General features: G+C 36.1%; 3 protein-coding genes across 5 annotated transcripts in view; 2 read left to right on the top strand and 1 right to left on the bottom strand.

Annotated features, from left to right (window-relative positions):
- Positions 1-110: 110 nt before the first annotated feature.
- TRAPPC13 (trafficking protein particle complex subunit 13) lies at positions 111-26,132 on the top strand. Of its 3 annotated transcripts, XM_067315485.1 has the most exons (13): positions 111-427; positions 7,116-7,184; positions 8,023-8,122; positions 9,015-9,099; positions 9,770-9,897; positions 10,072-10,144; positions 13,551-13,595; positions 15,948-15,965; positions 18,139-18,272; positions 20,978-21,176; positions 24,572-24,672; positions 25,567-25,714; positions 25,812-26,132. In XM_067315485.1, the coding sequence occupies exons 1-13, from the start codon at positions 382-384 to the stop codon at positions 25,917-25,919; spliced, it is 1,254 nt and encodes a 417-aa protein (XP_067171586.1). In that variant the 5' UTR covers positions 111-381; the 3' UTR covers positions 25,920-26,132. The 3 variants fall into 3 exon arrangements, with proteins under 3 accessions (XP_067171586.1, XP_067171589.1, XP_067171590.1); XM_067315488.1 differs by lacking the exon at positions 15,948-15,965; XM_067315489.1 differs by lacking the exons at positions 24,572-24,672; positions 25,567-25,714.
- Positions 2,604-3,813, top strand: SHLD3 (shieldin complex subunit 3). The gene has a single exon (XM_067315492.1). The coding sequence runs from the start codon at positions 2,741-2,743 to the stop codon at positions 3,488-3,490; it is 750 nt and encodes a 249-aa protein (XP_067171593.1). The 5' UTR covers positions 2,604-2,740; the 3' UTR covers positions 3,491-3,813.
- The window catches only part of SGTB (small glutamine rich tetratricopeptide repeat co-chaperone beta), a 47,775-nt gene continuing 25,031 nt past the window's right edge, over positions 3,905-26,648 (bottom strand). Inside the window, exon 11 of the mRNA XM_067315490.1 lies at positions 3,905-4,563. Coding sequence (XP_067171591.1) covers positions 4,428-4,563 — 136 coding nt within the window. The 3' untranslated portion in view covers positions 3,905-4,427. The remainder of the gene's footprint in view (positions 4,564-26,648) is intronic.

Below are 26,648 nucleotides of genomic sequence, written 5' to 3'. Positions count from 1 at the left end.
ATCAGAGAACTACCGTTCCCATCGTGCCGCGCGGCACAGACCCCGCCCAGCGCTTCTCGAGGACTGCATATCCCAGCATGCACTGCGACAGGGAGGCCAGTTTCCTCGGAGAAGCCTCTGCGTCCCGCCGTCCCGCCCATGACATCGGCAGCCGCGGGCGAGGGGGGGCGGGCAATGCAGTCTGGGGACAGTAGTTCCGCCTGCGCCCCGCCGGCGCCGGGTGGTGACGAGTTGCACCCTGGGACGGCCATTTCCGGGTTCAGAAGTATTTGCAGCGCCCAGGCTTTACAAATGTGTTCCGTGTCTGCTGGTCGCGCGCTTTTCGCCCCTGGAGGAATTTTGGCCTAACTGCCCTGCCGTAGGCGGCTGCAGGCCGGCGCCATGGATGTCAACCAGCCCAAGCAGGAGCACTTGCTGGCTCTGAAAGGTACCGGCAGCGCGGCCGGCCGGGCCCGTCGCGCCGCGCCGCCCGCCCGCCCCTCCCGGGCTGTGCGGGCCTCTCCCAGGGCCGCCTTGGGGAGGGGCCCGCGCCGCGCCGCGCCGGGAGGGCGGCCGGCCGGCGCCTTCAGGCGGGCGGCTCGCTGTGCGCCCGGGGCGCGGGGCGGGGGGGCGGGGAGCGGCACCGCGGGCACCGGGGCCCTCGGGCGGAGCGGGGGGCGGCGAAGCGGTTTGGGGACCCGTCCTTCTTTGCTCATGGGTGGGCTCCTGGCCCGATGGGGCCCTGGGGGGTTTCGGTTCATCTGCATTTCGCAAAAGCGCTTCGGCAGCTGCAGTGAAAACCTTTTTTAGATTTCCGTTGCAGTTTAGAGAGCTTTTTGCCCTTTTAGCCCTTTGCTCAATGGACAGCTGCTGCCTTTATTCAAGTGTCGCAGAGGTGAAAATAAAAATGTAGGTGCCTGTCAGGTACCTTACAGAAGTTAGTGTAAAAATCAAGACAGCTCTGTAAAGAAATTGATATTTCTACTGGCAGTTGCGTACCAATGAGTTAGCAATCAAAGTACTGAAAAGCCTGAAACTACTTTCACCTTACTTCAGTCAAAAAAATATATATTTATTTTTTCTTTTCTAACAGTGCTTGTTTTGAAAATAAATGTAGCTTGTTATGTAAGTGTACTAAATAGTTACAGCTTCAATTACGCAAACTGGTGAGACCATCCAGTCTCATGAAGTAGTGCACATGTGTAGATGACTTCAGAATCCATTTTCTGTCAATACACTAGTTTTACAATGCTCCTGGAGAGAGTTTTTATGCTGTCTACCTGTTTGAATTATGATTAACAGATTTTACTCTAAAATAATAACAAGCTTTTTTTCATATATGTGTGTACACACACACACAGATGCATTCAAAACCAAAAACCCAGAACATGAAACAGCATCAGCCACCACTAGAAATGCATATTGATAGTAATTAATTCAAAGCAAAAACTTCTATGATATATCGTCGTTTGGCTGTTGTGAAAAATCAGTAGAATCCTTGGGTTCATATTGAACTTAGTGCAGTGTCCAGGCTATAGATTTTGCAAATAGAAGTGAAAAAGCATCTGGATTTCTTTGCATTGTGTATATTTTTAGCAAAATCTTGATGGTACAATGATTAAGCAATACTAGGTTTTATTGTTTTAAACGTTATTGTCCATTGCCAGTGTCTGGTGGAGAGCCTGGCAGGATTGCAAACTTGTTTAGGGGGGAAAAAAAATGGAGTGCAAAAGAGTGCATGTGTTTTATGTTATGTTTCGTGGTAGTGTTTGTGGGGAACGGGGGGGAAGGAAAACATAGTATAATTTTCCCATGAAAGAAAGAAATGTTGATATTTTTAAAATATAAAATGTGTCCTTAAATTATTTGAAAAGAATGGCTGCATGTATGGCTCAAAAGCTTTGAGAGTAAAACTAAACGTACAGTTCTGATATAAAATGGAAAAAAAAATCAGACACAAATGCTGTTTGTCCATAGCACTTCCCCTTTAACCTGCAACTTCAAAGACAGTTATACTTGTCAGTACTATTTCAGGAAGGACTTTCTTTAAGTAGATTTGACTGGCAGATCTGATATAATAGATAGTGGTAATTGTGTGTCTTATTAATGATGGTAATATTTTAAATGAATTATTTTACTTTCACTTCATGCCTTGATATACATGTTGGTAATATAGTGCCATATGTGTGCATAGTAATCTTTGGGAAAAGAGAATTGTGGTTACCTTAGTATGGAAAATTTGAGATCTGAGACAACTTCTGAGTTGTCCTTAACTGGAAAAAGAATCATTTTAATATTCTCCACAAAGATATGACAAGAATAACGATGGATCTTAGTGGATGACAAAGATGAGATGGTGACAGTGAAAGGGACACATATATGAAAAACTACTCTCAGGAGGGACAGCACTGAGCAAACTGTGTGTGTACAGGTAATGTTCTGTGTATTGAAGTTATGCTGGCAATGATGGGATACAGTCACTAATGTTCAGCATGGGTAAAGTAGAAGTGTTCTGATACGTATCTCTAGTTTATTTTTACAACATGTTGCTTTTTTACAAAATATCCTAGCAATATGTTTCTTAATATGGTAGTATCTTATTCTTTATAATACTTCTGCTTTAGGTCCCGTTTTCCACTGGTCTTTGCAGCACGAGGCAAGGAAATTCTTGTAAATAAGATGTGTTTCAGTCTAGATTTGAGAATCCTAATCAAGAGACTGTTCCTTTTACTAAGAATAACTGGATGTCTGCAGTGCAAGCATGGAAGTGGTCTTGCATTATCGACCACACCAGAGAGATCTAATAAAACTGCAAAAATTTGCAGAAGCAGCAGTGAAGGAGTTTCCCATCCGTCAGTTACCAAGATTTACACCCTGGTTTCCAAATGATTTATACAGACTTCCCTTCAAACCCAAAAGGCAGCCACCTATTATCTCTTGTGAGGAAGCAGAAGAATTGAAACAACTTTCTACAGCTTCAGAATATATTGTAGGATCTCCTGATTATGACTGCACAAAAAATCTCCTTGAGTTTCAGTCTAACATGAGACATGAGCAGACTTTAATCGAAGCTCAAACTGTTCACAGACCAATTAACTTGGCGAATCAAGAAGAACCACCATCTAATGGAAAACAAAAATTGAAAAGGTCTTGGAGTGTCTCTCTCCCTAATGCTAAGATCAAAGAAAAGATTCTTCCTTTGTCTCAAGAACTGCAGAATAATTTGGAAAGACTGAAACTGCATGTATTTTATAGAGCAAAGTGGACAATCGAACAATCTATCTGTAATAATCAAACTTTGGAGGACATCTGGGTAAAATTGAATAGGCTCATCAAACGGAATGAATTGCCATCTTGCAATGCTACAATCCAAAGATCTGTGGGCCAGATATGGATTTTCTGTGATATATTATACTGTGAATATGTTAGAAATATTCTTAGGGAAAGGCTAAGCCTTACTGAGAAAATGAATTTGCTTGTGCATAAATTTGGAATTATTTTTAGCTTATAATTTTAAGATAGAGTTCCATAATAATATTGCTGTCTGAAGTACTAGAATTTTTAAGCAGCTTAGAAAATACAGACTTTGGAACAACCAATAAATTAAAGAGCAGGAAACTATTTAATATTATTTTGTTACAGTTTTTCTTTATTTAACTGTATTTGACCAGGAATCTTATAGTGCTTCTATTAAGATTAGTATGTTTCTGTTTGGATTAGAACTGCATTTATGTAGCTTTTCTCTACATCAGATGTCTAGGAAAAAAAGTCTGTTGTCTAGACTGTTATGGCAAGCTGTGCTGGATAATAAAAGTTATGCTTTCAGTCAAGCCAAGTGCTTCCTCACTGTGCTGTTTTGGTTGAAATTAGAAGGAAAAGGAAAAGATGTTTTGAAATGGGTTGTTATTATCACTATAAAGAACAGTGTTGTTTTTTTTCCACCAAGATTGTCAAGATCTAAATATTTCCTGGTAATAGTTCTTTTATGAAGGAATTAAAATTAAATACATTAAATAAAAACTTTAAATGCAAAAGTTAAATAATACTTTCCATTGTGTTCAAACACTGTCTTAATGATGATGTTAGTAGTTTTGCAGAAATATTAATGAAAGTTCCAGTGGAAGCTGAATGCTCTGGAATAGTGGACATCTTTATTGTTTTCTATTTTATGACTTTTTTACTAATATTTTTTTCTGAGGTTGCTGGTCTTTGGTCTGTGACCTATGGTGGAGCCTCTAATTGTACTGGGAAACAAAAAAGCACTAACTTCCACCGGCAAGTCAGGAAATTAAGAGATCAGGCTTCTACCTGTAAACCTGTTTGTTGTTGTTATAGAAGGCAATGGTCTCTGAGGATCTGAATGTATATTTTGGTGAAGGGCTGAGTTCAGTATGACTTTTTGTCATCTGAAAGAATAAACTGTTTCAAGGTCACACTGGCCTTGCTCCCTACTGTGTTTGGAAGGTCAGTGGAGCAAGTAAACTGGTATCTGTATAACTGCATGGGTCTGTATTTCTCATAGGGAATCCTATTAACTCCTCTCCGGATAATTCTGTTGTAGCTGGAGATAAGGGTCTGTGGCATCTGGGGAAAAAAAGGGAAAATAGTGAGTGAAGGGTAATCTCAGATTGTTAAATTGTCATAAAGACTGTTTCATCAAATTGAAGTGCCCATAAGTATAACCTCAGGAGATCCCCCTATGGGAAAACTAAATAAGCCCCCCTTAGGCTTTAACTAGCAGTTTTTATTTGTATGACGTCCTTATGTTGGAATAACAATATTTTATTGTAGAGATACCTATTGGTTTGCAGTTTAGAATTTATGATATTGCTCATGTTTGTTATTGGCATGTATTTCTAAACTATGACTGAATGTTCAAGGAGTCTTGTATTGATATTCAGGGCTGTTATTTGAGATTTAAGATTACCCATAGTAAAACTGAAGTGAAACGCTGGCTAGAGTAACTCAGGGTCGTTATTAGTTTTAAAGTTATATCGACAGATTATTTCACTGAAATTGTTTTCCTGATCTTAAAGATAAGTAGTAACAAAGTTACTTTTTACAGTCAGAATTTAAAAAGAAATAATGGGGTGGAATGCAGCATCATTTGGATTTTGTTTTATTTAGTGTTATATTTTGTATCTATGTTCTTAAAGGAAAGATTTGTTAAGCAAGAATAGGTAGTCCTGCAAAGATACTGTATTTTCTAATATTAATTCGGTAATGATAAAATCATATTCTACATGATTAATTTGTGCTTTGACTTCATGCAGAGATGATTTTTATCGCTGTTTATTGCTTGTTATCCTTGTTTTAGGCATGTTATTAAACTTGAGCATCAGTTGCTTCTTTAGAAAGAGTTAGCAAGTACTAGTTCATGAGCTTACTGTAGAGCTGAATAGAGTTAGGTAGCTGGCAATAATGCAGTGCTATTCTGTTTGCTTAAGGCACCCAGAACAGAGGTAAACAAACCTTTTGCCAAATGCCAGCAGTGATCGGTGTCCCCTTTCCCGGGGTAGCTTTCAGCCTTCTGCCACTTTGGCTTGCTTTTATATTAATAATGGTACGTGCACTGCTAGTTGGGAGCACCTCATGGTAGAGTAGTAAGGAGTGAACACCGCATTTATTTTCTTTATAAAATTATTACAGTCTTGGGTAGCCCTGATGTACAAGTTGAAACACAGAACTTCATTTTGAAGTGTTCTGGAAATGCTTAGCTCATGTGCATATATAATTCATTATCTTTTTCAAGTTTCAGTGTTGAATCTGTTTCTCCATTTACTCTGTTTTTGTTTTTTGGGGGCTTTTTATTTACTTTGTTCTGAGCCTTCAGAGGTCGTGTTTTTCAACTTTTCCCTGTTACAAAGACGATGTATTTCCTTTTACTTGAAAACTGAGATTGATTAGTGTCAACACTGGCAAATTTGCCTAGGTCTTCTCTAGGGAAGTGTAAGTTATTGTGAGCTACTACTGCCCATTGCTTCACACAAAAATGTATCAAAACAATTGATTATTTTACGCAGTTGGAAATAGTGAATGCTGACATAACATACAAGGTGCCACAAAAGTACAATAAATAAAGATAAAAGTGCAATACATGGTTCAGCACAAGGCTGTTGATTAACTTGTTGTGTTCAAGAAAAATCCCAAGTTTTTTTTTACTTTGTTTTCAGAAAATATATGTTTTTATATTTCAAAAGTTCAAAGGAAAAAATAAACAGTGATTTTTACATATTCAGATCAACACCTAAGGTCACAAATGCTCAGCTTTCATGTGAGTGCTTTTATCTGGAGGTATATGCAAGATTAGGACCATTGAGTCGTATGAATTGGGAGGAATTCTTTTAAGAAGCAACATTTCTTATGTGCAATATAAATAAAAATCATATAATTTTGAGTATTGTGAGTTAAAATAGCCTTCCCAAGTTCTACTTTCCTGGAATAGGGACTTTTTAATAGTGAGTAAAATCTCAATTTTATTCTGTCAGTATTGATAAAATAGTTTTTGTGAGTGGGCTGCCAAGTCTTTTGTTATTGCTTTGCTGGTTTGATTTTAGAATTGTGACTAAAAGAAAAAACAGTTGTATAAATCTGGGATCTTAAACCTGTAACTCTCTCTTGCATATGTTCTGAAGATTAGGCAGTAAATGGAATTCCATGTATCCCGGAGTGCGTGACTGAAAGGGTCTGTATTGGTCATTAGGTTAGAAGAGTCCACAAAGCGATGAAACCAGTATGTTTCTACAAAAGGCTGCAAAACTGTTAACACTACCCTGTAACAGATATAAGGCCTTTAGCGTATTAGATTGAAAGCAGTAAAAACTGATGTGTCAAGCAAATAAAGCAAAAAGAGCAGTGGCATCACCAGTGCTCTTGGATCTCACAGTAGCAGAGAATTTTGTTAGGTTGAAAGTAACCTGATGATCCAAAGAGGTGTTTCTCCCTTTCAAGATGAGGTTTGGTCCTTCTCTCTGTCTCTCCCCCTCTCTCTGTCTCTCCCCCTCCCTCTCACTCTCTCTTTTTTTTTTTTTTTTAAGAACTTTATTTTTGTGGAAGGAAAGCAAGACAAAATTATACTTAAAATAAAATCCAAAGATACTTGTTTCATTGACCTCTGGTTTATTTTCTGATTTCAGTGATGAGGCTAACCAAGCCTACTTTATTCACTAATATTCCGGTGACTTGTGAAGAGAGAGATTTGCCAGGTACGTCTTTTCTACTAACTGATTGTTGTCTACATGTTAGCAGATCTATGCCATGTGAGCATCTGTGACTTAGATGCCACAAGAATCTTATGATCTCCCATAGTTTGTAATCTGAAATGACAGTATATTGTATGAAATAAATATTCTTTTGGTAATGGCTATAGGAAAATACCAAGGTATATAAATAATAAATACCTCTAAAACTCTTGACCTACAACTTGGTGGGTATATTGTAAACATATGATCTCGAAGTTTGAGTGATTAAGACATAATATTCCTGTAGAATATGGGCATGGTGGGGAGCATATAGTTGTAGGTCAAGAGTTTTAGAGGATCACCTTGGTATTTTCCTATAGCCATTACCAAAAGAGTATTTATTTCATATAGGTGATTTAACGTGGACAGCAGCTGTAAGACGGACAAATGCATAAACAAAAGTTTGGAGTTAGTCATCTTTATCTGGAGAAAATGGCCTTGCTAGTTAGAACAAATGCATTAATGCTCAGACTATGGAAAATGATTTTGCAAGAATCACTGCTATACACTTTATCCTTGGTGTATAGAGAGCTGTTAAATCAGAAGTTCACGGGTTGTTCCTCAGTAATAGGTGCAGTCTAGAAGTCAAGTGTAAGAAGGAGGCAAGGAATGAACCAAGGAAAGAGAATTCTGTTATAAGCAGGCATATAGATCTCTAATTTATGCCTAAATACATTGATTGCAAAACAAATATGTCTAAAATAAATTACATCTAAATAAGTGGTTAAATGTTGTAAGTTACATGTAGACATGGTTCTAGACTTGGAAATATTTTGATTTTAACAATTTCATGTTTCTACAGGTAATCTATTTAACCAGCTCATGAAAGATGATCCTTCTACTGTAAGTGGAGCAGAAACTTTGATGCTAGGAGAAATGCTGACTTTGCCTCAGAATTTTGGGTAAGAACAACTTATTATAACTGCAACATATAATATACAAGGTTTAGGATTCATTTAACAGTAATATGTTCATTACTTTTTTTTATGAACATGCATCATAGTAATATAGTGAAGTGCTCAGTGTTTTTTAGAAAAAAGAAACTTGTGGCTTGATTTACAGCATGAAATAAGATATAAACCTATACTGGATAATGTTTGTTGTCTGTAGCTTGACTGTGAATGTAATAGGAACTGAAAATTGAGAGAAATTTGTGTCTATGGGTGAATTTTTACAGTGCTATAAACCGCAGTTCATACTAACAAGGTTTGCTCCAGTGATTTTAGTGGGTACTGAAAGCCATCTTCTTATTCTATTCAGATTTTTTTAGTAAAACTTTCTGATTTGTTGGTTCTCTTCTGAAATTGTTTCTCTTGGAAGTTTGAAGTTTAGAGGTATGGATGTGAAATTGCCAGTATACCTTAGGACTTGATCTGACAATCTCAATCTATTCTCACATTTGACTCTTAGGAGGAATTCTATTGGCTTGTGGATACTGGAAAAATAAAAAAGAGAAAAATCTTCTAAACCACCATGTCTGATGCCGCTCCATAATCATAGCAAATGGGATTCCCATAATAGAATCTCTTGCCTGTGATTTAAGCACCGTGTTGACTAGGTGTGCTCTGAGCAGGGTTTACTGTGACTTCTATGTAGTTCTCTTCCATGGCCTTTATAGGCTACCTCTATGTAGCATTTTAAGAACTGGAGCCAGTAATTGGTATAGATGAGATTGCTGAACAGTTTCAAAATTAATAAAAAGAAATTGAACTTAAAGAGGTTTTAGTAGAATGTTCTGTGTTATTTTTTGTTTAAAATAATTGTTGCTAAATATACTTTTTTTTTAAAACACAGAAATATATTTCTGGGAGAGACGTTTTCCAGTTACATTAGTGTACATAATGATAGTAATCAAATTGTCAAGGACATATTGGTAAAGGTAGGTGAAAATACATCTACTTCCTAGATTTATAAAAAATGTATTGAGTGTTTTCTGACAGTATCTGATGCATTTAGCACTAATACATAGAGTTTAGGAAATATCTGTCACATTTTTTTCCAATCCAGAAAATACCCCTGGAAACAAAAAGACATAAAAATAGAAAAGATTATAAAAATCTTTAAACATTATAATAAAACTTTGGAGCTGTAGCAAAAAAATGGATAGGTTGTAAAGCTTCTGTAGAGAATTGGTGTAGCAGAACTTCCACAACCAAAACAAGTTGGAGTTGTATTCTTTACTGGTTGCACTTTCAATGAGATCATCAAAGCAAGTCTCTGTAAAGTACATATTGATTTGTATTTGACTTGTATTTCAAATGAGTTCTTCAGTGCGTCATGGTTTTTGCTTTTCTGTCAAACAAATAATACGTTGAGAACAGAAATCCTACAAATGTTTCATACCGTGGGAACTCAAAAGTAAGTGGAGGTTTTGTGAGCTGCATGTTAAAGGATTGGACTCTTTATGTATTTTTTTTTTAAATTATCATTAGCTTTGTCAAGTTACATGTCTAAGTTGTTTTATGTGTGAAAAAGGGTACAGGGCACAAAATCCTCTGTAAAATCTAGTACTTTTCAAAACAACCAATGCTTTGTTTTTCTATTCCCAGGCTGATCTTCAGACAAGTTCTCAGCGCTTGAATCTTTCAGCTTCTAGTGCTGCAGTGGCAGAACTTAAACCTGACTGTTGTATTGATGATGTGATTCATCATGAAGTAAAGGAAATAGGAACACACATGTAATGTTTTTAAATCTTCTAACTTGCATTTTTCTCTGAAATTTTTAAATCATTGCAGAGCTATAATCAAGCTTAAATGAAACTGCAGCACATGAATACTAAACTATTTCTACTTTGATAGAGGCATGGAATCTAAAATAGATCAAAAATTATTTAAAAATCTTTTTATTTCAGCTTAGTTTGTGCAGTAAGCTACACTACACAGACGGGAGAGAAGATGTACTTCAGAAAGTTCTTCAAATTTCAGGTATTGTACAGAAGAACATGTGCTTGTAATAAGTGGGTAGGTCTGGAAAACTGGCATTTTTAAAACAGTTGATATTTCTAAAGTACTTTTACATACTGTAAAAATGTATTTGACTTTGAAAGCTGAACCAGTGAAAGAGTATTGCTTCAAACTTTACGTGAACTGATGATTTCTAATTACCATGCACTTTTCAGAAGCAGTAAATATTAATCTCTTTTCATTGATTGGAAAAGAAAAATCAATACAAATTATTTTTCAGAAAAATAGTTTTATAGCAGCCAGGTTCTTTTAACAGAACAAGTATTATCTGTTCTAATTCTGACACACTTAACCTTTGAGTTTAAGATTTTGAAATTCTGGTTTTCTTTTAGTTTAACTTTTTTTTTAATGGAACTTAATGGTTTTGTTTGTTTTTTACAGGAAACTAGGAAAACAAGTCTAATGTGTTGCATCTTACTAATAGCCATACAAGTAATTGATAGAGTTGAAACCGTTTGTTCTGCCACACAGATTTCAAGACTCGATTAGAGTAACTGATGAAAGCAGGAAATTACCATTATCCGTAGACTAGTTCTAGCAGAAAAGAGTACATTTTAGCCATGTATTTAATGGATGTTTGTTTTCTGAGACGTATGATGAGACTTGGCGAATTGTGGGCCCTTTTCCAGAGAAAGGAGAATTAGGGGACATGCTTTACTGAATACATTTTGAGATACTCTTGTAGAGTTTCTGGCAGTACAGGAACATTATGCCATTTAGACTTGTATCTTTTGCAAGTTATGGATTATTTCATTTTAGTGTTCTAGTTTTATATTCAATCTATTTACTTATATTTAGACAAAAGTATTTCAGTCTTTAGAAGGCTAAATTGCTGCGTGCCACAGACAAAGAATAGTAAAGAGTGATATTAGTACTTGTGGGCCTTGAAATGGCAGATACTGATTAGGCAAGATGTTTCCATATGATCCTAGGAGATGATCCCTACCTGCTTTTGTGTCATACTCTCCTCTAAACTCTGCAGTGTTTCTTCATCTTTACTGAAGCCAATTTTCATCTTTTGGGATTTTGTCTTATTCTCCTTGCAAAATTGTTTCCCTTGTTCTCAATTTCTCCATTTTTTTGTCCCCAGCTGTTTAGTATTCTGTCCCTTGTTGCCTCCAGGCTCTCTTTGATTGCTCTGATGTACGCATCTGTAGGCTCCCAGTTCTTATCTTCTCTCCCTCCCTTGTTCTTTCCAGAGCCTTGTTCAAGCTTGTGGACTTGTCTCCTTTATTGCATTTGATATGGGCATTTATGCAGACAAAGTTTTCAGATGTCTGCATGCAGATTGTAATTTCTGTATGTTTTATAACTTAATCAAACAAACATGGGCACCTTTAATGGCAGGACTCAAAACAGCTAAGGCCATTTATCTGTCAAATTTCAAGCTCTTCCTTCAAAGAAGGAAGCACAAGAATGTCTCAAAAAGAATATATATCCTTTAACACCGTTATATAAATATTCTTTGAACTATTATCAGAAAAATCCTTAGCTGAACAATTTTGGTTGCTATTTTTAAAAGTTTAATATGAGACATGGAGACCCAGGCTGGAAAATCTGAAAACAAAAAAACTGAACAGGGTCTTTATAATGGGAATTGATGGCTGCTCTAGTGATAGAGGTGCCACCAGATACTTTATAACATAAAAAGCATTTTCTGCTTGACAGATGCTTGTGATTTTCCATTATGTTTTTCAGGGTCTCGAACTGGTGTTATAGTTTGTTTTCAAATAGCTTATTTTTCAGCCATATGTGTACTTTTGTATTGGCCAATAGTGCCTTCCTGTTGCAAAACTTTCTCTGAGTAATTAACGCTGTTATGTCTGCATGGAAAAGGAATGATACTGTGTAGGGTTTTTTTGTGAACCTAACAATAATTATTTGATTTTTAATGGAATGCCATTTGAAATTTACTGGAATTAATTGAAAGACTCAGTTTATCAGATCAAAGGAAAGTAGGATATTTCAGAATTTAGGGAAATTAATAAGGAACTGACTGAAGAAAACTACTTTAAAAAAAAATTGATGTTTTGATTCCCCCCCTCCCCCTGACTAAAGGGAGTGAGTTATGATTATTTGGAAATTTTCAACATTATGCCTATTACCATGCAAAAAGCTCCATGAGGACTCCTTTTTAACTTTGATTTGTTCAGGCTAAAAATTTTGTTCACAACTCAGAACTTTGTACTGCATCTCGATTTGACCCCTACTTATATGTAAACTGAAGAAAATCTTCCTTGTGTAAAGCAAGATAGATGTCTTGAGCAAGACAATTTAAGTTTCTTTCCTGACAAGTATAATAGAAGTTTTTTGGTTTTTTTCAGTTATATCAATCTATATCCATTTCACATTTGAATGTATTAACTATTTTGAGTTAACTGTAGTGGCTTTATGCACAAAATCAAAAGCTTGAATTGGGACCAGACTCTTCTTCAGTGGTGCTCAGTGATGGGACGCGAAGCAACAGGCACAAACTGAAACACAGACACTTCCATCTGAACATGAGGAAAAACTTTTTCACTGTGAGGGTGACAGAGCACTGGAACAGGTTGCCCAGAGAGGTTGTGGAGTCTCCTTCTCTGGAGATATTCAAAACCTGCCTGGACGCGATCCTGTGCAACGTGGTCTAGGTGACCCTGCTTGAGCTGGGGGGTTGGACTAGATGATCTCCAGAGGTCCCTGCCAACCTCAACCATCCTGTGATTCCAAACCAGTACTTCATTATCACCTTTTTATCAGAGAATTGTTCTCTTGCAGATCTTATGGGATTAAAATGTTCTGTGATTTTTTTTTTCCTTAATAATTGTAATAACTGCATTTTCGAGAAGAAAGTCAAGGCTAGTAATTTTTTGTTACTTAAGCTAATCACATGAAACTGATAATTCATTATTTCATTTATTTTTAGAGAGCCCTCAAGCAAGCTGTTTGCTGCAGAATACTGAGGGACTTGTAAATATTTCATGGTTCTTGCTCCCTCTTCAAAACAAGTGCAGACCAGGAAACTAGACCATGTACTGTTATTTTAAAGACATTGATCTAATAATCAGTGCACTAGATTTGTCTGCTTTCATAGGAGGAGAATGCTTGAGTGGAGAGGTAGTTATTATCGATATATGAAAATTATTCAGACAGTAGCAAGATAATCATATGTGCAGCTAAGAAGTAGCTAGCACATAGTATGAATTGTGTTGAGTTTTTAGGTGAGATGATTCTATCATACCTTCCATTATGCATCTTTCCTGCTTAAGATCCTAAAGAAAAAAAAATATATAGTAAAGATCCTAGCACTTACAAACAAACTTTTTTTTTAATGCTAAATATGTCTGAGAAAGCAATTGTAAATCTGTTTTTTTTTAATTCCATTCAGGTTCTCAAACCACTAGATGTGAAGACTAAGTTCTACAATGCCGAGGTAAGTGTGAGCTGTTTATATTTGAGTTTGTCTGGGTGTGTGCTTTTTGTTTGTTTGGGACTTTTTACTTTGCATTAGATGATTGTTAGGTTAAATTCAAAGAACTTCTTAAATACAAAGTTTCTTAGAAATATAATCTTCTCCAAAGGAAAAAAATTAGGTGGTGGGTTATGTATCATTTATTTGGGGGAGGGGGGGAAGTGATATAATTTATTTCCTTATATGTTTTAGACATCAGAAGTCCATTTCATTGTCCTTTTTCATAAATGAACAGAAGGGAAGAGATGGTATCTACAGCAGACATGTCAGAACCTTAATGCAATTGACTGAAAAATTTGTATATTTACTGCTTTCCCATGAACTCAAATATTTGCAATTATAACTTTCATTCTTAGGGTGACTGAAGAGAACTTGGCATAAGGTGGATTACTTATACTCAAAGCAGATAATAATTTGCCATGCTGTGGGAAATTTTATTTTTCTGTAATGTAGATATGGTCCCTCTGTAAAATAACTTAATGTCTAGGTTTGTGGCAGTTGCACATAGTGCTTCAAAATTAAATGGCCTTCTATATTCATTAAATATTTATATGGAGTTACATAAGCATCTGTCTTTGACTACTTAAAGGGATGATTTTAATTGAAGGTGACACAGACGGTGGAAACTTAAAATTTACATACAGCATAATTTTATTTGTAGATGTCCCCTGTGCATATGTGTATTCTATAGGTCTTCTGTAGGGTGTAGACTTTCACAATATCCCTTTAGGAGTAGTTCATAAGATAAGAAATCAGGACACGTGTTTCCATCATTATCATTTACCTGCTTTGTGGTAATGAGCAAGTAATTTAATTTCCTGTGCATCATGTTCTGTATTGTCTGGTCTACAAATAAGGATCTAAGGTGCCAAGATCTGTCTTGTCCAGAGTCATGCAGGAGGTTCTGCATAAAGATTTTCCCTCTGCTGCAAATGAATAGCATGTAAATTATAAGACGTTTGATATATAGCATGTAATTTATATAGAGGGAGGAAAAATCAAGGCTTAGGGCATGATTCCTATTACCATAGTATCCACATAATTTATTTAAAATGTTTTTTAAAGATTATGGATGATATTAACTGAAAACTGGGTTTTCATTTGCCTAGCAAACTGGTATACTACCATTATGATTTTATTTCCGAAAGTATAAATAATGCTGCTATATGTTTTGATTGCAAGAGTCAAACAAATTAAAAGGTGAAAAGTCCGTCCTTGATTAGGTGCTGTATGTGATACTACAGTGCTGTCAGAAGCACCGAGACCTTTGTTTTATATGTTAAGAAAGAAAGTTGCCCTGGGGAGTAGGGGAGCAACAAAAAATTGTATGCATCAGTTATTGGTTAACTAAAAGTCTTTAAAGATTGACTAATCAGTTGAACTCTTCCCATTAATGTTACAGATGTTATACTATCTATTCATAAAGTCTGTCACTAAAACTGAATTACTATTTCTAGCAGAAAATTATTTCACTTTTCTAAGACAAGGAAGTAATGCTGAACCTTAATCTTCTGGCTTGTTGCTCATACTGCAATAGCATCCAAATCAAGCTGGTCACTGAAATTTATGCAACGAATGCATGCCCTGTCACCCTAACCTGCTGCAATCCTGCGACTGAGCTACCTGCTACAGTCTGTGAGAAGTCTCTCATTGACTTCAGTGGGCCTTGGAAAAGGCTCCGTAAAGGTTCTGTTCCTGCAAACACGCCTAGGGAGACAATCATGCAGACAGTTAAGAAAATAAAGTTTGTGATTACAGTTAGTCTTTTTGAGGGATCTATTCAACAAAGAGTTTTTCCTATTATGTTACGCCAAATTTTGTCATAAGCTGCAGTATTGTAGCTTTGCTAGAACACATTGTTTTCATTTTTAGACCTTATATATGGATAATTCAAATTGTAAAATGACAAGGACTGTTTTTCCATCTCATATACAACCCATTGCATGGATTTAAATTCATGACAAACTTTAAACTTGCTCAGAAACTAACTGCTTTTTTTTGATCAGTTTATTCTACCATACCTTATCTGTACCTTGTGTGCCTTAGGCTCTATTTTGGATTGGTTCCACAGCAGTTAGTAAAACCTAAAGCAAAGTTAGTAACCATGCAACAATACTAGCTATATCTTATTACAAAGGTAGTTGTCATCTTTGTTTGCATCCATTTTTATTTACATTTCTGTCTTACTAATGCTATCTTGTTTAGATGGTGCAAAAAAAATGCAGAAATGCATTTTGTTTGAAAGTTAGCCTCCTTTTTCTTTAACATTTAACCCTAATTTCTCTAATGTGTTCTTTTTTATTTTCCCATTAGAGTGACCTCAGTTCTGTGGTAATTTTTATTTATTTTTTTATAAATATGTATGCTTTTTTAATTGTCTATCTGTCTCCGTGCTTATTGTTGACATTATTTTAAAAGCATAATGGAAAAGCAATGTTTGTTCTGTATCATGAACTGATGTTTTCTCATCCATCCTTTATATGTGCAGCTAATCATTTAAATGGTTAACTCTTTCTTTAATACCCATTGTTGAAACTAAAAGTTGATTATTCCAAACTTGTATTTGTGTGGGCCATTCTATAAAAAATCTCACCAAAATTTTACTAGATAGATATTTTATTTTTAACTGGACAAGGGGATTTTACAAGTTATTATTTGAAAACCGAGTTAATCCTATTCTAAATTGTCTTTTTTTGAAACACTGAAATGTAGATTTAACTACAAGACTGCTTGTGTAAGCTGTGGCAGGACTTTTCATATCTACTTGGTGGAGACATTGGGTTTGAGGAGAGAGCAGCAGTTGTATTTTCTATCTTCCTTTTGCTAGCTGAAACTCTGCTTTCAAACTTCTAACTGCATGTAACAACTGATGAGTTAGTATGATAGTTTTGCAGTCTGATTTTGCTTTAAGTTAATGGATTATATTAAAATAAACTGCATTCCTGTAAATACTGAAAGTTTTTTTTCAAATCATGTTATTAAAACAATTTGGGAATAATATGAAACTAACTTGCTTTTTCATTATGCTGCTTGTTTTTTCTTTCCCCTTTCAAATTAGCTCTTCCTAAATTTCTGCTATTGGTTGCTGCATTAAAAACAACTAAAATGTGGGTAAATGGCGATTTTGAGCAATGGATTTATGGGATATAAACAGTATCAATTTAAGTGACAGTCAGATAATCATTGTAGTGAGTACACCACACATGCTGTTTTATTTAGGAGAGCTATGTTTTAGTTGGGGGTATTTCCAGCTCCTTCTGCAAGTGCAAGGTCTTTCCATAACCCACTGAGCTTGCAAAGTTTCCATTGCCGTATATATGCTATTGTCCAGTTGGTGTGTAACCTGTTGCAAAAGCACAGTGAATAGTTCCAGTGCCATTCTGTATTTCTGCTTCTAACACAGGGCCTTTAGAGAATATAACACTTCAGAATATTTTGTCCCACTTTGTAATTTATGAGCAGGACTGCATTTGCGTATTGAAACCACTTATTTACACTGATTAAAAGGAAACTGTAAGCTTCCTTCCACCCTCGCCATAAAATACATTCTTTGGATTTATCCTAATGAAATACCTAAACTGGTTCGTACTAATTTATTGATAACTCTCTTGCAGGTGCAGATTTGGTACTTAAATCATTCTTTTTTAAATTGGTGCTTTTTTGTTTTCCTTTTCTACTTCTCCAGGGGCTTGTATCTCTAGTAGACTGAGCCTTCAATAATTGCTGGCATTCTAGAGATAATTCCACAGAAACAAGGAGACAAAAACACCTCTAGTTTCATGTTTTTAGCTTGTCAACTTTAAACGTTCTGTAGCTTTCCTTCCTGTATTAGAATTGATCCTTATATACCATCTTCAGGCATTAGTTTCATTTAACAGATATGTCTTGCAGGATATTTTGAAGGTAGAGCATCAGTTAAATTGGTGGATGCATATAGTATTGGTAACCATTGGCATAATGCAGCTGAACAAGAGAGGTGGCTGATTTGATTTTAAGCCAGTACATTAATGTTTCAGAATAATAACAGAATCTCAGAGCATGTACCTGAACTATTATACTTAAGTTCAACAGACACGCACCTTTATTTTATTTTTTTCCATAGCTTGATGCACTAGTAACTTGGCATGGCATGTCCTTAATGTGCACTGCAATTCTTTACCCTTTATTCTATTATCTTTTGGGTTTGTTTTCTTAATAATTTGGATAAAACTTGAGTTGCTATTGAAGCGATGAAAGTCTTGAGAAGTGGTAATCTAAAGTTTTATAAAGCAATAGCTAGAACACAGCAAAATTATCCCACATCCATTGTTTTGCAAGATATCTGTTGACTAACACTTTTCCTATTAATTATTGTTGGGATTAAGGGGTTTTTTTCCTGCATTAATTACTGTAATTTGATTTGCAGGCATGAACTAAACACACTTTTTTTTTTTTTAATAGGACAGTCTAATCTTTTTAATAATACTAATTGTATTTTCATGAACTTGCACTTCTGTTTTTTCAGACAGATGAAGTGTTTCTGGAAGCTCAGATTCAGAATATCACTACCTCTCCAATGTTTATGGAGAAGGTTTCTTTAGAGCCATCTATTATGTACAACGTTGCAGAACTGAACACAGTTGACACGGCAGGGGAAAGGTATGTTCAGATTCCGGAAGTAGCTGATACTTGACTTTGAAACTCTTTGTATTATGATTTCATGAGATATAAGGATTAAAATTAGTGAGTTGTCTGTAACCGTAGGATTGCACTTCTCTTTGCTTGATGGAAAGATCAAATTCCTGTTGATGTATTCAGCTGGAAAAGTGATCACAGTTTTTTTTGTAGAAATTTCTATTAAAACTTTGTTTAAAGTCTATTTAGTAGAGAAATCCCCAGCTTAATCCTCAAATAATTGATAACATGGATGTATTGAAAACATACTAGTTTTATAAAATTTAGCCCACACCTGTTTCTGACTTGTTCGTTTATACATCTTTGTCCTTACAGGACCCATCTGACTTGTCCCTACTTCCTTCTAAGAGCCTCTTGCTAATTTTCACTTGTTCTGATTAAGACCCAGCATGCCAGCAGTCCAGGTGGAGCAGTGGTGTGCCCTTACAGGATCTTAGAATATAAAAATTTGTCACACAGGGAAATAAATTAAAATACCATTTATCATTGATCAGTAAAGCACAAAATACCAGAAGAATTGTCTACCACGCTCAGTAAACCGTTATGGATGCAGAAGCTTGTGATGTCTCGATAAAGGATAACTTAAGCTGTTTGTGCTTTGCAGTTTCCTGTTTTTTCAGAGGAGGTGTAGTTTTGGTGCTGCTCTAATGGGCTATAGTGGAAATTCTCTCCTCTCCCTGCCTGTCCGTGCTTTCAGCTCCAGCATAGCGGAGTGTTGTTCTTATGACATGTCAAATATGCATTTGCTGTAATGTTTCTTGTCCTGAATCAGAATCATGGGCTGGTGAGATTGAGAGAGATTCTCTGAGATTTACTGGGAAGGAACCAAACAGCATTTTGCATAGCAGAAGTATTTAGAGAGTTTTAGAATGAGTTGGTATTGTATATTGAGAATTAACGAATGCAGTGTATAAGATGCCTTTCTGCACCAGTGGATCAAATTCCACTTGGTGATCACTGCCACAGTGTGCAATCTAAGCAGCTGAGAAAGCCTTCTCAAGGCTGGCGAGAATGGTGAAGAGGAGATTAAAGAACAATGTGGTGGAAAAAAGCCCCAAACTACGGGTTGCTGAAGATACTGGGTGAACTGTTAGTCTTGAAGGCAAAAACTTAAAGGTCTGTGCTTTGATCTAATGGAAAAGGCTATAGTGATTTTAGAAAATTGTAATACAGTAGTTCTTGTCAAAAGTAGTTGGAGATAAACTGGACTTTAAAGCCAAACTGTGTTCTATAGCTCCTGGCAGTCATTAATGAAAACTTTGTACTAAAATATTAAAAAGCTGCTAGTGTTAGGTATATTTGTGGTTTATGGGAGGGATTGGATTTTTAAGTGTACCATCCCTATATGCCAACTTTCCTCATGCTCTGAAACATACTGTTGGTTCTTAGTATCTGAAATAGCTTCGAGAAAATGGTTAAACTAGTGTTGGAGAACTCAGTTGTAATAACTCTTGAAAAAGAGGAAAATGAAAATGAGTTTAATCCATATTTACTGTTGTCCTTGCCTTCTCATTATTATGTGATACTATCTTAATTTGTTCCTGAATTTGTTAAGTAATATTTCAGCACCTGTTGTTTCAGGCAGTAACACTTAATCTTATTAGTAGCTCCATTAAGTTACTGGCCTTTTTACGCAACTTCTTCGGCATTTTATTAGCAAATTAATGATTGTGTTCAGTTTTGTAAAACAGACCATTTCCCTTTGCTGTAATATCTGTCTCACAAGTTGCGGAATAGTAGTTTGGTAGGTACTATATAGGCACCTCCTAAGTGTTTATTTCCTGGATTATTTCATTCCATGAATAAGGCTTTAAAACCTTGTCAAATACATTGTTAGCATGAAGAACTCTTTGCTTCAAAATGCTAGTAATTCTTAGGTAGCATTAACTCTAGCAATTGCTTTTTCCTACCCTCCTCTGACTGGGTAGTCTTCAAACTGATCTGAAAAATCAAAGCAGGCATCTGGATCCGTTTTTGTTCCAATATTGGTGTTTGCCCCTCCCAAAATCAGATACCTGACTTAAGTATAGCTGTGTTTTCTTATTTGTATCTGCTTCTTCATACTGTTAGGGTAAAAGATATATATTGAAGTTATTTTGCATGTTGTTTTACATCTACTCAATCTATGAATATCTCAGGCAGAATGCAGTACAAGTTAAATTTAATTTATATATTTGTGGTAGATGGAACATTGCTACGATTGGTTTGGGTTTTTTTTTTGAATTGTAAATAAATCAGTATTTGAATATACTATTCTAAAATATATTTTGCTTTACTTTTATCAGAGCTGTATGCAAGCCTTGACTAATGAGATTAGATTGTCTTCTCAAAATTACCAGCACTGTTTTCCAAATGCTAAGAGGCTAGATAATAAATTATAATTCAACAAAGCTGATTTCTGCTTCTGTTCTTTCTACCTCAGTTGCATCAGCTGTCTTGTTGTGGTCTAAACATGCTCCTTTACAGGCATTACAGATCAAGTATTCTACATAAATTCTAGAGTTGTTTTCTGTTGTGAAAGCACAGAAATATAAAGTGTGTTTTATCATGAAGAAAACATCACAAATGTAGTAAAAGTGCGGAGGGATGGGGAGAAAGGTTGGATTCTTTAAGTCCTCTTAAAAATAACTTTAAATCAAGGCACTTTTTTTTTTTTTTTTTTTTTTAAGAGCTTCTACTTTTGGTGCAAGGACTTATTTACAGCCTATGGATACACGTCAATATTTATACTGCCTAAAGCCAAAGCAGGAATTTGCAGAGAAAGCTGGAGTAATAAAAGGTGTAACAGTGATTGGGAAACTAGACATTGTATGGAAAACGAATCTGGGTGAACGGGGAAGGTTGCAAACTAGCCAACTCCAAAGAATGGTAAGTCTTTAACTTAGACATCCATTTAAGTTAGTCTCTGTTTTAAGGTAACTAAATGAACAATTGAATAATGACTTGAAGGAGAAGTCCAGGCTGCTTACTTTCTGGATCTTATTCTGAATTCACATGCCTTTATACTTTGTACAAATTTGGGAAAGTTATTTAATACAGATACTGAGTACACACTGCTGTGTGAAATGTGAAAAAACAGTATTCTGAGAGACAGTGTAGCTGAGAAAAAAGATTCTTATCCCTTTTGATGGCGTGAATGGCAACATTTTGGGGGGCTTTCTTGAGGATTTTTTTTTCTGGCACATAACATGCCTTTTTCTTTTTTCACAGCACAGAACAACATAACTTAATAGATTGTACACTTGAGTGCCAGAATCAAGAAACCTATGTAACAAAATACGTTGGTTAGAGTAAAATTAGCTTGTTGAATGCCATCTGGCAGCAAACTACAGAGCACTGACAAAAGAACTTCTTTAAGTATGCCAGCTGTTGACACAAAACTCTGCTCCCTAATTCATATGGATTTACATGAGCTTCTTTGAATAACAATATTTATGTATAGTATGATAATATTTATCTTTCAGATCCACAGTTTTCAGTTCAATCTATTCACTTCTGGTTGATTTATAAATTGTTCATGGATTGTAAGTTGTAATTACTGGGCCGATTAAATCACCTGCCCAACCTGTCTACTTTTATGCCTAAACTTGACTTACACCATCTTTTGAATTGATGGTGGAAGCGAGGAAAGAAGTAAAACTGTTTTGATGATTGCATCTTTGTTTACAAAACTTGCAATTGGGTTCTCTCTCTCACGTGCATGCTCTCTCTCGCTTGCTTGCTTGCTCTCGTTCTCTTTCTCACTCACTCTTCCCCTTCCAAATCATCTAGTAAATTGAGCAATTCTGTAGGGAAATCAATCACATGAAGTTGGAACCAGGCAAGGAAATTTTGGATCACGGAAATTCACAGCTAAGTCACTAAAATTTGTTTTTAATTTAGATATCAGGCATCTCTTTATAACCACATCAGATTAGAAACTGGCCTTCAAGTACTTCTGTTACTTAAAACTTCTGGTACTTAAAACTCATTTCCAACTGACCTTTTCTATCATCCCTCTTAAGACAGATTTTCTCTCCCTAAGTCAGTATTCTGTCACTCTGAATCCCTTCTTGTTGAACCTTTGGGAATTGCACTTGAAATCCACTGGTGATTAGTAAACTCCACATTCGAGTATTAGTTTTATTTACTCACCCATCATTGTTGTGTGCTAGTGATTAACTGAGAGCTATATTTTGTACTTTGAGCAACACCTACTTTTGAAAAAGCAGCATAGAATTGTTCTTTTCCTTTGAGGTGCAATGCAGCTCCCTCTTCTCTTCCCCTGATATTTTAAGTGCTATGCCATTATTTCATTTCTAGACTCTTTTCATCTACCGTCATTCTTCTTTTCCACTTACTAGTTCTATAACCGGTTTCCCTCAGCAGGCCCAGAATTTTACCTGTACTGTGCCTCTACATCATCATTTGAGTTCAGATCAGGAATGCATTTTTGAAACAAAAAATTGGATCATCCCTACTTACCATGCTTTGGTTTGCTTTGTGGAGTGGTCTTGGAATTCACAAACTACATTCTTCTTGGATGACATTAAACTGGATGACCTATGTCCACAGTAGGCCAAGGGTGCTCCGCCTGCGAATGGGCATTCAGCTCAGGACTAGACTAGAGTTTGTCCAAAGTAAAAATCCCAGAACACATATGGAATGGATGTCAGGTCGTGAGCATCAACTGTTCTGCTGTATGGCCTGCCTCCTGCATTACTTGTTAACATAGATGTAGTCTTAGTGAATTAAGGAGGATAAACTATCACCAGTGCATGGCATTCCTTTTTGTCAAAATTTCCTTGACTTTGCCATGTTTACCTTGTAACAATTTTTTGCTGAACACAGCTGTAGGAGAGATGGTGTTCTCATCCCTCTGCCAGCTTCTCCTAGAATAGCTGGCTTTGTGCCTTGTCATACTACTGAGGCTGTCCTTCCTCATTGTTGCTTTCTTATAAGGCTTTCCCCTAGCCATCTATTCTTCCACTGTATCTCATTGTTAAGGCCAACAGAGATGCACTGTTTTAGACTTTTAACTCTTTTTCATCTGCTCTGATCTTATCTTGATTTTGCCAATTGCTGCTAAATTATTCTATAAAATACTGCTTTTATTGTATTTTTTCTTAATCTCTCTCTTAATAGAATATTATGGCAAGCTACCTCTTGTTTAGAGAATCGGATATTAGTTTTTCCTGTAGATTCCTTCCTGTCATCTAATACAGCTGAAAATGTCTGTCCTTTTCCAGTGCTGAATAGTTAGATGTCTTCCTTGCCAGTCTCTAAAGTTATTTTGCTCCACTGGTGTGAAATCCCTCTTCTAATCAGTTCAACACCCCTCTGCTCGCTCTAGTGTCCAAGTTAAGATTTCCTTGCATTTGTCTTCATTCTGTAATGAAGTGTGTATGAGTGAAAACTGTTTCCAACTTGTCAGTCACTGGCTTTCTGTGCTTCTTTAGGGAAATCTTTTTAAATGGGTTGTAAATGTAACTCTTCCTGACTTTTCCTACAGCACCCTTCCATCAGCAGCATTTGAATATATCCCACAATTAAGCCTTGTCAGGCAGACAAATTTTCCCCGTTTTTTCCTTCTGATCTATCATTTGTGGGTATTGAAAATGTAAGGCTTTTTATCTGCAGGTTACTGGCTTGAATCAGTGTGAATTGGTAGTAACTAGAGCTTTTTCTCATAGGTTCATTAGTAAATCATATGAAATGCGTTTGGCTCTTGGCAAAATTTGATAGTTGACAAGTGTTCATATCGTGCACCATTTTAACAGGTGGCGATTAACAACTATTTTGGCAGAGGCTTGGAGGACTGAAATGGCAAGGAGAAGGAACAGTCATTTCTTGGGAACAGTGCCTTTTCTAAGGATGTGGAACAATGGTGGACTAATGCAGGAAAATTACACTTACATTGTTATCCATGTACTATCTTTAATAGAGAGCTCTTAGAATGAAATTTGATCTTTTCAGGCACCATTTGTGGGTATGCAAACTTTTAAGAACTTGGACTATCTGGAAAACCTAGTAATAAAGAGCATATTGTTCCCTGCACAGATCATCCTTGCCTAACGAATTGTTGAACATATCAAAATGATGGTATTCAGTAGTGGATGGAGCACTGCTGTGATCTGAGTACAGATAAAAAGCATGAAGAGTCAATCTTCTTTCTTTAAATTCCTCTTATATCAAGGTTGTTGCAGTAAACAAAAACCTGAGTAGTAAAAATTTCAACTTTGTTGGCCAGCATTTGAGAAGTATGCATTCTTGTACGTTCTCAGGCTCCTGGTTATGGCGATGTAAGGCTTTCTCTGGAGACAATACCAGACACTGTAAATTTGGAAGAACCTTTTGACATTACATGTAAAATAACAAATTGCAGGTAATGATGTCAGGTGATTCTTGTGCTTTTTCCTGAGCGGGTAAGTTGTGGCTATTTTGTTTAATTTTTCAATGCTTTCTCCTGAAACAACTCAAACCTGCTCTTTACTATGAGTTGTAGCAGTACCAAACTGATGATTTTTGGAGTAAATCTTTTTAGAACCTATGGAATAAAATGATATCTTTTGGAGTAAAGTGATTTTTAAAAGTTTTTCCATCATTATCTGCCATTACCATTTGGCTTAGGAAACTACAAAAATATGTAATTGGAAGTTCATGGAACTGGCTGCAGTATCACATAAGATTCACCCCACACTTAAATCACATATCATCTTAATTCTTAAACAAAATTAGTGCTTATACATCTATTTTAAACTACAACTAACTTTATAAGAATAAATGATGCTATTTGTACCTGTTCTGACCTTACTGCTAATTCTGCAGCACTGCTAGAATGCCTGCTAAACATTGTCTAGGTAGTCTTTTGTAACATCTTTATCTGTATTTTGATCTACAATAGTACTTTATAAAGGGCTTGTAGAGGGAAATTTATGTAATGTAATTATAAATAGTATTTGAAGCTAGGGACTAAAGGTAAAGTATTTGGCACACCTTTGCTTCTTGTGAAAGTCTTGTAGCCTATAGTCCAAAATATGAGCAGTATTATGCCATCAAGTGTAGTTAAATCCCTGACAAGAACACTCATGTATTGGATGAAACTGTGTCCAACTGAATTACTGTACATCACAGTAACTCTTAACTTCTTATAAATTAATTATAAATGCTTGATTAACAATAACCTGAGTAATAATCAAGCTGTTTTATGTCTGCAGTCCCTGAATGCTTAAAAAAAACCTCCTAGGTTTATTCTTGTTTTTCCAATTTCCCCTCACAGTGAAAGGACTATGGACCTGGTTTTAGAGATGTGCAATACTAACTCCATCCACTGGTGTGGAGTTTCAGGAAGGCAGCTTGGAAAGCTACACCCAGGTTCATCCCTCCATCTTGCACTTACATTATTGTCTTCAGTGCAGGGACTGCAAGTAAGGCTTCATAGCACAGCTTTGTTATAAAATACCCATTTTATAAACTTAGTAATTCTTTTTAATAATGACTTGTATAAACACTTTTCCTTTCTAGAGTGTCTCCGGCTTAAGACTTACAGACACATTTTTGAAGAGAACATACGAGTATGATGACATTGCACAAGTCTGTGTAGTTTCTTCAGAAGTCAAAAAAGAAAGCTGAAGAAAAAAGTTCTATAAATACTTCTGCTGGGCTTTTTTGGACCAACCTTCTATGGTTTTGCAGCTGAATCCTATTAAAACATGTAAAAACAAAACCCTGATATATCCATAAACATAAGCATGTTTATTTAATTTCTCTGAGCATTTTTGGAATGTTTTAAAATCTTTTAAAAAGATGTGTTTACATTTTATCTATTGAAAATAAAGCCTTTGAAAAAGAGCAGCTCTGGCAAATTATATTACAATAACGTCACCTTGCAGGGGGAAAGATATTCATACGCAGTTTCTCTGAGATAGTAGTACTTCGTGTTACTTTTGTTAGTCATTTTAAATATTCTTAAATTATTCAAACATTTAAAAACTAAAAGTTGTGGGTCTGACAGAACTGTTTCAGATGAAGGAATTGGTCTTTTACAGACAAGTTTCTAGAATCCAGCCCCCTAAAGAAACACTTCTGGGCAGCTGGAGCGTCAGGGTATTTGCATGGTACATGCATAGCCATGAGGACTAGGGCAGCATAAAGGCATGAGATGAGAGAGGTGTAGCAGCTGGCACTGTTGCAGTGCTAGTAGCAAGAAAGCAGTGTATCCACCAAAGCACTTGCTGCCTGTGGCTCAGTCATTGGGAAGGGCAATACAGCAAATCTGTCCCAATTAGGTGCAGTCTTGTGCACAGGTAAGTGAAGAAACTTTACGTGGGTTGTGCATCCTTGGGATATAGGGCATGCTGT

Source organism: Apteryx mantelli, chromosome Z (assembly GCF_036417845.1).
Source record: "Apteryx mantelli isolate bAptMan1 chromosome Z, bAptMan1.hap1, whole genome shotgun sequence".
Classification (NCBI taxonomy): domain Eukaryota; kingdom Metazoa; phylum Chordata; class Aves; order Apterygiformes; family Apterygidae; genus Apteryx; species Apteryx mantelli.
Note: the sequence above shows the minus strand (reverse complement) of the source record. Positions and strands in the feature narration are given on the sequence as shown.